The sequence below is a fragment of the Anas platyrhynchos genome, chromosome 27 (genome assembly GCF_047663525.1).
Source record: "Anas platyrhynchos isolate ZD024472 breed Pekin duck chromosome 27, IASCAAS_PekinDuck_T2T, whole genome shotgun sequence".
Lineage (NCBI taxonomy): Eukaryota > Metazoa > Chordata > Aves > Anseriformes > Anatidae > Anas > Anas platyrhynchos.
Genome location: NC_092613.1, coordinates 4,389,071 through 4,400,323, shown reverse-complemented (window position 1 = coordinate 4,400,323; position 11,253 = coordinate 4,389,071). Strand labels below are relative to the sequence as shown.

At 52.2% G+C, this 11,253-nt stretch overlaps 1 protein-coding gene across 1 annotated transcript; it reads right to left on the bottom strand.

Moving 5' to 3' along the window:
• Positions 1-4: 4 nt before the first annotated feature.
• ZNF76 (zinc finger protein 76) lies at positions 5-11,101 on the bottom strand. The gene is made up of 15 exons (XM_027444710.3): positions 10,947-11,101; positions 9,337-9,528; positions 8,054-8,134; positions 6,870-6,947; positions 6,525-6,727; positions 5,618-5,695; positions 5,103-5,219; positions 4,608-4,683; positions 4,126-4,251; positions 3,601-3,780; positions 3,077-3,310; positions 2,549-2,688; positions 1,567-1,719; positions 1,344-1,457; positions 5-982 (listed from the first exon to the last, which is right to left on the bottom strand). The coding sequence occupies exons 2-15, from the start codon at positions 9,407-9,409 to the stop codon at positions 878-880; spliced, it is 1,758 nt and encodes a 585-aa protein (XP_027300511.3). The 5' UTR covers positions 9,410-9,528; positions 10,947-11,101; the 3' UTR covers positions 5-877.
• Between the last annotated feature and the right edge of the window lie 152 nt (positions 11,102-11,253).

The following is an 11,253-nucleotide window of genomic DNA, read 5'->3' as shown; positions in this document are numbered from 1 at the left end:
AGAGTTTTTTTTTAAACAAAACAAAACAACTTTTATTTTTTAATTTCCAATAACATCCAAACCTACCTCAGCGCCCCACAAGTATCAGTTCACCTCCTTCTGCCTCATGGCGCTGAGTCTGCTGCTGAAATTTGCTCGAGAGCAGAGAGAAGCGTGGTAAAGAGATGGGAAAACTCCTGTCACACCCAGGTGCCTGCTCCGTGCGCACCCCTGGGAACGCTGATTTCCAGCATCAGGGTGGGGCTCTCCCTCTAACACCCGGCCCAGGACAGCCTGGGCTCACAGACAGGGCTTTATTGCTTCTGTGCATTTGCTGCCCCCTTGCCCCTTTCATGAAGGGTTGGCGGAAAAGGGGAGCTGTGGGGCCATTTCAGGAGGGAGGGGAAAGGAAACGCCACCCCAAAAACATTTGGCTCTCTCTGAGACTGATGAAATCTCCGTGGCTCTGTATCTACTGCGGGAGACTGGCAGGTGTTGGAAACCTCAGCCATGAAGTGAGCAATAGAAGAGACAACCTGCCGGCTCCAGACAGAGGGAAGCAGTGTCCGAGGCGAGGAGCATCAAAATCACTGCTCAGAGCCCAGAAAAAACAGCAGAGCCTCCAGCAGAAGGCAGCAGCCGGGATCTTGGACACCGCTGCGTGTTGAGAGGAGCCCTTCCAGCAGCATCACCCTGGCAGCCCAACGCTGCAGCATCGGTTCTCAGCACCTGCCCGGTGCGCGCCAGCCACGTTCAGCTGGCCTCAGACACCTTCCTGCACCTGGGTACCACACGGCTTCCATGTGCCTGCTGGCCCCGTTCCTGCAGATCTCGATGCCCCCGTGGAGAAACAGGCTCGGGCCGCCTGCTTTCCCCGCCCGGGAGGCTCTTCGGGGTCTCAGCACCCGTTGTCAGACACGGCTGCATCGAGTGTTAGGGGTTCGTGCTGGATTGCTGCTGCTGCCATGCTGATGGCGTCCTCCAGGCTCTGCTGCTCTTCTAGCTAGTGAAGGAAAGAGAAAGAGAACACTGCGCTCCCCAAAAGTGGGCTCAGGAGGCTTGGGCTTGCCCCCCGAGGACAGAAGCGTGGGTGACAGGGGTATGAAGCAGAGGGACAAAGCAGAGGCACGGTTGTGATGGGGTTTGCTGCTTACGAGGGAACATCCTGCGCTCTAAGGAGCGTGCCCCTGCTCTCCCCTGCACTCCAGGCAGCTGAGAATTAAGGAGCGAGCAACTCGGGCAGGCGAGGGTGCAGCAAAGCAAGAGGTGGCAGCCGAAGCCAGCGGTGGGGACATGCACAGAGGAACAAAGGGGCCGGGGCAGCAGCAGCACCGCTCAGCCTCGCTCCGGGCGCGGCGTGGTACCTGCACGGCGATGTGCGTGCCGTTGGCGGTCGCCAGCAAAGCCACCTGCTGATGGCAGAGGGATGCCACTGCTGACTCTTCGGACACAACGGCCCCAGAAGTGACAATGGTGACCTAGGGGAAGGTTAAAACAAAACCCAGTCGTGTCTTAAAATGAAATGTGACCCCCTCCTCGCAGGCTGTAGCTCTGCAGGGATGAGGGCAGGCCCCGCGTTGCCCGTACCGGCTGCGTTTTGGTGCCGTCGGCATTGACCACGGTCACGGTGTCTGTGTCATCAGCCACCAGCTCCTCCTCGGGCACCGCGAGGGCCCCGCTTTGCGTCACCACGCTGATTGCACTGCCCAGGGCCTGCAGGTCTTCCTGTGACAAACTGACCTGGGCAGCGTAAAAACGTGCTCTCAGCCGGGCTGGCTTCTCAGGAAGCCTTACACAACTCCTGAATTTAGCAACAGCAAGGTCTCGTAAGGATGAAATACTCTCCCCTCCCTCGTGTGGAAGATCTAGGGCACAGAGAACCCCAAGGACTTTGCCCAGGGTGACAGAATCGGTGGAGTCCTCACAGACCTCCAGTCTCCAGCTCTACCCCTTCAATCACGCCTCCCCTTCCTATCTCTCTCTCTGGGCTCCTCAATAACAGCTCATGCAGGCAGCACCTCACACTAAGAGGAAACAAACCTTACTCATGGCAGCTGCTTCCTCTGCCCCATGCCACAGAAGGAGATTTTCCCAGTCAGCACACAGGCAGCTGGTGAAGGGAAGTACGTGCAAGAAACGCACTGCCATTTACAGGCTGAAATAAAAAGCTATCTCCAAATCCAACCCGTGTCAGCAAAGATTGGGAGCTGCCTCTCGACAGCTGGGCAGGAGGCGAGGGTTGGCAGGAGCTGCACACAAGTCCAAATAAATGTCTGCAAGACCCTATCCAGCCAAAAGTTGAGGCAGGGACCAGAGGCCTGTGATTTACCCTCCACATCACGGCTGCAGGGGTGGGATAAGGCTGTAAGGACAGAGCCCACAGAGCCCCAGGGCCTGCTTTACACTGAAAAAAAAGCCTTGAAGAGAAGGCCACACTGAGATCCATCCCCCACAGGACATCTGTTTAGTGGCACTGGGAAGCACCCCAAGGCACACAGGGTTGGGAGAGGCAGAACCTCACTCGGATGACCGCTCTGCCCCAAGTGCTGCAGGCTGTTAGCATCCGTACCTGCTCTGTCCCATCCGGAGAGATGAGTGAGACCTGTGCAGGCATAACATCGTCATCTTCCTCTTCATCCTCGTCTTCCTCCATCTCTGACAGGAAAGCAATGTGCTGGCTCTTCGTGGGGGAGCCTTCCTCAGAAGCAGCTGAGCCAGAGAAATAGAAGAGCAAAATTGGAGCGAGAAGTGTTGATTAAAATATGACAACACCCACCTGACCCCAGCACCTGCCTGCTCCCTGAGGAGCAGATCACAGTGACAACAGCCCAGTGCCGGCTGGGAAAAAAGAAAGGACCTTTCTCTCTCCTTGTACTATGGAGAGGAAGAAATTCCATTCCCAGCCCATGACATACAGCTAGGCCCAGGGGCAGCCTTTTCCTTTTGGCCATGACACAAATCTGGGCACAATGAGCGAGGCTGAAGGTCACAACACAGATTCAGGTCTCAGGTCCCCAGGTCCTTGCTGTCATCTCTCTCCTCTCTGCCACAGGGCCAGCCCCAGCACGCCACAGGCTATGGGGGAACGAATGCTCACCCTCCAGCTGCTGCTCTTCGTACAGGCCCTGCTCGCTCTCCTCCATGGCCTCCAGCTCGCCGTGGCTGCTGCGCTTGTGCGTGGCCAGCGTGGAGGTCTGGCGGTAGGTCTTCCCACAGCTCTTGCAGGCGTAGGGCTTGCAGCGTGTGTGCACCACGTGGTGCTTGTAGAGGCTGGAGTACTCCGTGAAGCGCTTTCCGCAGCCCGGCACGGTGCAGACGTATGGCTTCTCCCCTAGGGCAGAGGTCACAGAGCAGAGTTTAACCCACTCACCCTCATCGCGCTCCGTGAAGAGATTCCCCATCAAGGGGGAACAGCTGGAGGCAGACCACTGGAACAGGTGGAATAATAATCAGCCCGATAAAACAATTCCCACTTAATTTAATTCCCTAAACCTAACCCTAAAATGCCTGGCCTGGAAACGACCATCTCAGTCCCCCAGATTTCCCTGCTGCCACACTCGGTGGCTGCAGGCAGCTGAGTGGGGAGGAGCAGGTGCCTGTTTCCTCCCCTCCCCTGCTTACCTGTGTGGATTCTCATGTGGTTCTTGTAATTGGTGGCGCTGGTGAAGCCCCTCCCGCAGTTGGGCTCTGGACACATGTAGGGACGCTCACCCGTGTGCGTTCGGATGTGAACCTTGAGGATGTTGGAGGTGGTAAACGAGCGGCCACAGCCCGCAAACAGGCACTTGAAGGGTCGCTCACCTGCATTGACAGAGCAAGGTGGATCAGAGCAGCTGCTGGGGATGCCCTGGACACCTGCACCCCTCCGCTCCTCCTCAGTATTACACTAAGGAGACCTCCGATCAGTCCCAGCTGGAGGCTCACTGCCTCCAGCAACACTGACATCTTTAACCCCTTTTGCTCTGCTGATAGTGAGTCAACAGCCCCTGGTGTGACTTCTACTGCCCGTCTACTTCTGGCTGAAGAAAACCTCAGTTCTGCCTCACTTCACCCAAGATATAAAAGGCATGACCCAAAGGCTGAGGCAGTACTGCATCCTGGAGACCCTTTTGATAGGGAGCTCGGTTCTCCTCTTGTACTGCTCACCTGTGTGTGTCCGGATGTGTTTCTGCAGATCCCCAGAAGTTTTGAAGGCTTTGCCGCACATGTCTTCTGGACACTTGTATGGTTTCTCACCAGTGTGTGTTCTCACATGGCTCTTCAGCCCATACCCTGCCCAGTGACGAAACTGCACAGTTATTTTTATTAGAAGGAAATAACACTGCAAGCTCTGCACCACCTCTCAGTTCACGCACACATCTGTCCTGTGTCTGCAAAGCTGAAGGGGAAGAAATATCCAAAGTGCCTCACAACATCCCTCACAACTCAGTTTCTTCTTTTAACTCCTTTAATAATCAATCAACTTCATAATCAACAAAGTCCTGAGCAGCCTCCCACACTGAAATTCCTTCTCAGAAGGCTTTAAAAGCTAGCTGTGCTTCTTGCGCTCTGCTGGAAAGAATGGCTGATGTTCTCAAGAGTGGTTTCAACAGGACTGAAGACAATTTTGATACAAGAGAAATTTTTACCTGTAGCAAACGCTTTCCCACAGCTTGGGAAGTCGCACACGTATGGCCGGTCACCCGTATGAGCACGTTCATGTACCTGGAAGAAAAAGAATTGTCCACAAAGTGAGGTCTAAGACAAAGGGGGAAGGAAAATTGAAGAAACGTAGCTGTTGGACAGAATCTGAAGTTCTCTGCTGGGTTTCATGGTGGGCAATTAACACATCTGTCTCTCATGGGTCAAAACCTCTTCCCACTGACGTGTTCCCACTTGACTTTTTTGAACTTACAGATGCTTTTTCCTGTTCCTTCAAGGTTGAAAGCACCTCCCTAAAGACCTCAGAGAAAAACTCACTGCAGAGTGATGCGACCAAAGGATACCCTGACATCCCCTGGAGCATTTGACCTTCTCCCAGGAGCGTTTCCCTGCTCCTTTGTAAAGGCACATTCTGATCTGGCATTAGTATCCAGGGGTCTGTTTGGTTTGCACACTGTTTGACTGCACATGAGCTGCTTTACCTTCAGATGGTGAGCTGTGGTATATTGGCGGCCGCAGCCTTTGTACCCACAACGGAAAGCTTTAGTGCCAACCTGCTGCCCCTTCTCACTGCCGTGCACTTCTTCCTCCTGCAATTCCTGCCAAGAGATGTATGGAAATTAGGAAATTAATTCAACCAGCCACTAGAGGAGGCTTTGCAAAGCCCACACAGATCAGTTCCTTCCTTGCCATACATGTGCACTCCTTCAGTTAGCCCCACAAAGCGCGTTCCTGCACACACAGCTTGTACACACACGGTGTGACACAGGTGACAGGGCAGGAAGCAGAATTTCCCATTCCTACCTCCCAACTCACTGGGTATTCTCAGACACATAACTCACCTCTCCATGCTTCACTTGGCTCATTTGTAAAACCAGTAGCTAACAGATTTGTTAATGTTGCAGAGAAGCCCCAAAAAGATTATTATTACTAGCTCAGTGCTCTGCATCAAGGAGTGTAGCCTACTTCTAGAAATGCATCTCTGAAAAATTCAGACCTGAGAAGGGACATCGCTGGACTCCTCGCTCTTCACATGAGAAGCATTAGTTACTCCCTCTCCTTCCTTGTCAGACACCTGGAAACAAAGATGCAAGGCACTACTCACACCTTGGTACAGCGCAGAGCCTGTGAGCAACCAGTGCACAAAAGCATTCCCAGCAGCAGCAGCACCCTGCTCTTCTCCAGGGAGCTGGGGGAGGCTGGTCCTGCCACAGCAAGAAGCTCTGCCATCTTTTTAGCTGCCCAGCTGAGCACTGTATCAGCACACTCCTTGTAGCCCCTTCAACACCATGAAGATGGATGGGAGAAAATGTCAGCACACAAAACTACAGATGTTGGTAGGCCCTGCAGTGCCAAATGTGTTAAGATTGGAAGCTATTACAGCTTTTAAGCTTGTTTTTTTTTTTTAACATGGGAACAGTGGGTGTAACTTAGCCACTCTTGACACGTAAAAGATTTGTCTCAATCTGCTGCCTGAACCACATATGGAAGAGAGTATCATACCCAGGTGGTGTTAGGAGAAACCTAGGCACACAGGAAGAAAAAAACTACAAGGGGAGGACACACAAAGCAAGAAAAAAAGTCCAAGCTGTATCACAGCACCTCCCTGCTTTCCCAAACCTGTGCCTGCAGTAGCTTAAGGGTAGAAGGCCCAGCACTTTGCAGGTACCAGCTAGGTGGTGAAATAGGAACCTGACACACTCCAGGTCCTTGTCAGCCACCCACCAGGGCTGGCGCTCTCACAAAAGCCCTGCCTAGCTTCTCTTCCCAGAGTCGGCACTGCTGTAAAACTGACACATGGAAGTGCAAATGAAAGGAGGTAACAAACTCCAGGCCAAATGCGGAGTAGTACACCAGTCCCTCAGCACTGCTGGCAGACCATGAAAGAAGGCTTGCATCCTCACCTTGCTGGCATACTGCTTTAATGCGTTAATGGTCTCGACATCAAAGGCATCGTCTTCCTCCTCTCCAGCTAACTCCTCCAGCCCAGCTTCTGCCTGCACTTCCAGGACGGTGCTGCCAGGGGGCACGATGACAGGACGATGTATGTAGGCGGTGGAACCATCCTCGAGCTGGACAGCCTCAAAAGTGCTGGAGTCGTAATTTTCTGCAAGGGGAAGCAACAAAATCAAATGTAAGAGCTGCTGAGAGGGAGCCACCCGTCATCTCCCCAGGCTACCTACAGCCTTGAAGCCCCGTGACAATTCAGCACTTTCTGCTCCAGCTGCCACGAAAGGGGAATATTTTACCTTTAGGTGCGTTCTGTATGTAGACCATGCTGCCATCTTCCAACACTATTGGCTGCCCGTCTTCGAAAGATACAGGCTCTGAAAAAAAAGGGGAAAAAAATCCACACACTTTATTGGGAGACTCAGATGAGATGGAGGGGTAGTGCACCAGCTCCTGAGCACTGCAGTAACCACAACTGTAGTTTTAAGACACTGCCTGAGCCCTTCAGTCCTAATGTTTGACTTTTTTTCAGGCTTCACGCGTAATTTCACGGCACTTCTTTAGCTCTTCGGGGTAATGCAACATTTCACCAATTATAAACTGTCAGGCTACGTCCTGGACGTGATGTACAGCTCTAGCACAGATGTGTAGAAGATAACTCACAGAGCCCACGGCAGGGGAAGCAGAGATGACAATGAAAAGCCCTTGCACTGTGTGTGGGTGTTTGGAGACAGGAAGGAGGATAAAGGGAGGAAAAGGGCAGAGCCAGGCACACAAAATGGATTTCAAGCAACCTTTGGAGAACAGAAATGGGAGGTGGCAAAGAACTTGGCAGGGTGAAGGGAGGACTGTCCAGAGCAGCTTATTTCTTTCTACCTGCTCTTTCATACCTGGCTGAGGAGGATTGCTTTGTGCCACTTTCATTTCCTGTGGCAGGAAGGAATTCCCATCACTTCTGGGACTATCATCACCTCCTTTCATAGCTGATGGGCCAGTGAACAAGGTGACAAAGCTTCCAATAATCCACACCCTTCCCCCTCAAACAACTATTTCAGAATGTTATCTTATAGGTCAGAGGAAATTCCAGTTCAGCTGCTCCTAAATGGAACAATTTTTGTTCGGGCTCCATAGTTAGCACAAGCACAGCACACAGCTCGCTGGCCTTGCCTGCAGACTTCTGATCCAGACGGACAAAATGTGAGAGCCCACACGTGGCACAACACTTAACAAGCATTTGCTTACCACAGCAGCAAAATTAGCTTCTTGACAAATCGCTAAGAACTATGCAGGAAATCACATGTTCTATGTTCTTGCTCACTCAGCCTCAAAACCATGGAAATTTAAAACAAGCAAATGAACAACAAAAAAAACAACACTAACCCTAGAAGGACTCAAAACTAGAGCCACAACTGCTGGGACACGGATGATTTCCATCACATCAATGTCCTTCTGAGGAGAAGGAAGGTGAACTTACAGTCCTCACCTTTCCGAACCGTCACCTGATGGATATAAGCTGTGGTCCCATCTTCAAGTTCAATGACTTGGCCTTCGATCAGCTTTGCATCTGGAACAGTTAAAAACAACACCATTAGCGCTGCCCGCAGAGCCCACAGCCCTTCTGGTCTCACGAGCTGTCCCCTTGGCTGCGCCTTCTCAAGGAAGGCGGTCACACACAAGACAGTGTACGGAGGCTTATAAGCAGTTATTTATCGTGCTTTCCCCTCAGCCACAGAGGAACTTGACTTCCCAGACCTCCCTTTCCTAGACAGGAGAATAGAAGACAAAGAACCTCAGTCATCACTTGTTTACAAGCTGCCCTTCACGGCTCCTTAAGCCAAGAAGCAGAAAGAATGATGTGTGCTAAGCACTTTGGATTTAAAGTAGAAAGGAGTTCGACTTGTGCTGGAGAAAGCTCAATTGTCAGCTTGTAATGGCATCAGCAGTGACCTGAACATTTATTTTATTTTCTTTTCTTTTACTTTACTTTTTCTTTACTTAGGTTGAGGATCAACTCTTGGAGAAAAATCAGAGGTCCTAAAGGGGTCTAAAGCACTTGATGAGTTGGGAAGACTGGACTCTTAAAAAATAGTGCAAATCTGAGTAACCCTGCAATAACGTTTTAGTTACAGTTATTCTGTGCAGAGCAGACACTGCTCCATCCCACCTGAACTCAAGGAATCCCAGTTGCTCTCACCTGGTGCAAAGTGTCTAGGGGACAGGTCACAAAACCTAGTGGTTTTCAAGAAAGTTCAACTCCACGTATTGAACAAATTTCCAGAGTTCACACAGAAAAGTAAGCAAGCCAGAAATCACAAGGACCTGGAATCCTTGCAACCTGATTCCTGTTCCATGAGCCGGGAAATGACACGTCCCTTTTCTCAGGAACAGCAGATGGTGAAGAAAGGAGCACCCTACAAACCCCAAAATAAGGGCCAGTGTTGGGTTTGGCACTGCTGCCACGACAGTTAACCAACACTGAGATCAGATCTGCATCCCTTTGAGTGAGACGGGCACTGCTGTGAACCAAACGCTGCGCACCTCAGTGGAGGTAAGCGTTCTGCATAGCTTCAGGGGAAGTTTTGGATGAATTTGGATGAATAAGGTCCTGCACGCCACACAGGTAACAAACACAGTTGTAAGTACAAAGCAACAACACAAATTACACGACAGCCCGTGTGACATCAGGACATTTTTGAGAACTCCAACTTCCATTTCAAGGGGCTGTTCAAGAGGCTTTTGTTCTTTCCAGCCCAAAAAAGCCGTTACCTTTGACAGCCTGCTGAATGTAGGCTGTCGTCCCATCACTAAGGGTCACTGCTTGCAAGCCCAAGCTCTCCATCCTGCCCCGGTGACCTGTCCTCAGACATGAATTTCGCTTTACTCGGCGTGCTCTTGGGGAGCGCTGGGACCCAGAGCACGAGGTCAGTGGAACAGTGAGTCCTCTTCTTCCTTACAAGCCTGAAATAAAAAGAACAATTCAAGTTTTATTTTTTTCCCTGAAGTATACGTGTTGGTTTTGGCATATTCATCCTGGAGAAGAGAGGGCTCTGGGGAGACCTTATAACAACTTCCCACTACCTAGAGGGGGCCACAGGAAAGCAAGAGAGGGACTCTTTGTCAGGGGGTGGAGTGACAGAACAAGGGGAAATGGTTTTGAAATAAAAGAGGGGAGATTTAGATTAGAATTCTTTACTCTGAGGGTGGTGAGGCCCTGGCACAGGCTGCCCAGAGGAGCTGTGGGTGCCCCATCCCTGGCGGTGTTTAAGGTCAGGCTGGATGGGGCTCAGCACAGCCTGGTCTAGTGAAAGGTGTCGAGGTGGAACCAGACATCTGTAAGGCCCCTTCCATCCCAAACCATTCGGTGATTCTACCATTCTAGGTTCCTATGACTCTAGGACATGAAGAAAAGCTTGAATGGCAAACTTTTGGAGTCCGTAAAGGCTTGTATTGGCCAAAAGATGCATTTTTCCTATACCAACGTCAGGATTGTCTAAAAGGCAGGGCAAGCAGCCTGCCTACAGACAAACACACGATAAAACTCATCAAGCCTGCGGACAGACAGACTCTTTGGAGAGTCAGCGTGAATGCCACACCCAACCCTCCTCCAGAAGGCCTGCAGGACAGGTGCCCAGACCCCTTAAACCTCGACCCCGCAGCCTGGAGGCGAGCTGTGCTGTGCTGTGCTGGCAGGGGCGGGCTGACAGCGCCTGGAGGTGTCCTGGGCTGCTCTTCCCTTCCCAGTTCCCAGCTTAATAAATTGTAAACTTTGATTTATCACATGTGGGACCCAAATTTCGGGCCTCAGGCAGGCGATGCCAACCCCCCCCCCCCCGAGCACTTCTTTTGATGCCCACCTGCAGCAGGACCCCTCGGGGGTCACCTCAGAGATAACCCAGGCTTTTATCACTTTGCCCTGGTATTTTTATCATTTTACTTCCCAGAACTGCCAGTATTTTATCACTTTGCCCTGATATTTTACCTTTTTGCCTGCCCAGAACCACCAATATCCCGTCATTTCACCCTAATTCTTCATTTCTCCTTCCCAGAACCACCAATATTTCATCATTTCACCCTAATACTTCATCATTTCTCCCAAATATTTGATTTCTCCTTCCCAAAACCACCAATATCCTGTCATTTCACCCTAATATTTCACTTCTCCTTCCCCAAACCGCCAATATTCCATCATTTCACCCTAATACTTCATCATTTCACCTCACTATTTCCCCACAGCAGCCTCCCCCCGTGCTGTGCCCCCCCCGGAGCCCGAACACCCCCCCGGGGCTGAGGGGACCCCCCCGGGACTCCCCTTTTGGGGTCCCCCCCTCAGGTCCTGGGACCCCCCTGGGCCCCTCCCCCCGCCCCCCGGCACCGACCTGAGGCAACCCGCCGGGCCCGAGTCCGCCGCCGGCCCGCCATGCACCGCGGCCCGGCCCCTGCGCGGCCCGCCCCGCAACCAGCATAGAGGCAGAAGGCGCCGCTATGCCCCGGCCACCCGCGGGCGGTTATTCAGGTTCCGGGGCCCCGCGCCGCACAGCCCCTCACTGCCTCCCGGAAGTGGGCTGCAACGGACTGCTTGAGGAGAGTGAGGCGCGCATGCGCAGTACCCTACGGTGAAGCCAAAAGGCACCGGGCGCCTGGTGTGGGCAGGCCCGTTTCGGGGCTCGCCCGTGGAGCTGCCTC

Excerpts from the sequence above, each read along its gene's own strand:
- ZNF76 (XM_027444710.3), bottom strand. The coding sequence starts at position 9,409 with ATGGAGAGCTTGGGCTTGCAAGCAGTGACCCTTAGTGATGGGACGACA. Across the intron at positions 4,252-4,607 it reads TGGGAAAGCGTTTGCTACAG|GGTATGGGCTGAAGAGCCAT; the intron begins GTAAAAATTTCT and ends GTCACTGGGCAG. Across the intron at positions 3,781-4,125 it reads ACACATCCGGACACACACAG|GTGAGCGACCCTTCAAGTGC; the intron begins GTGAGCAGTACA and ends CTGTCAATGCAG.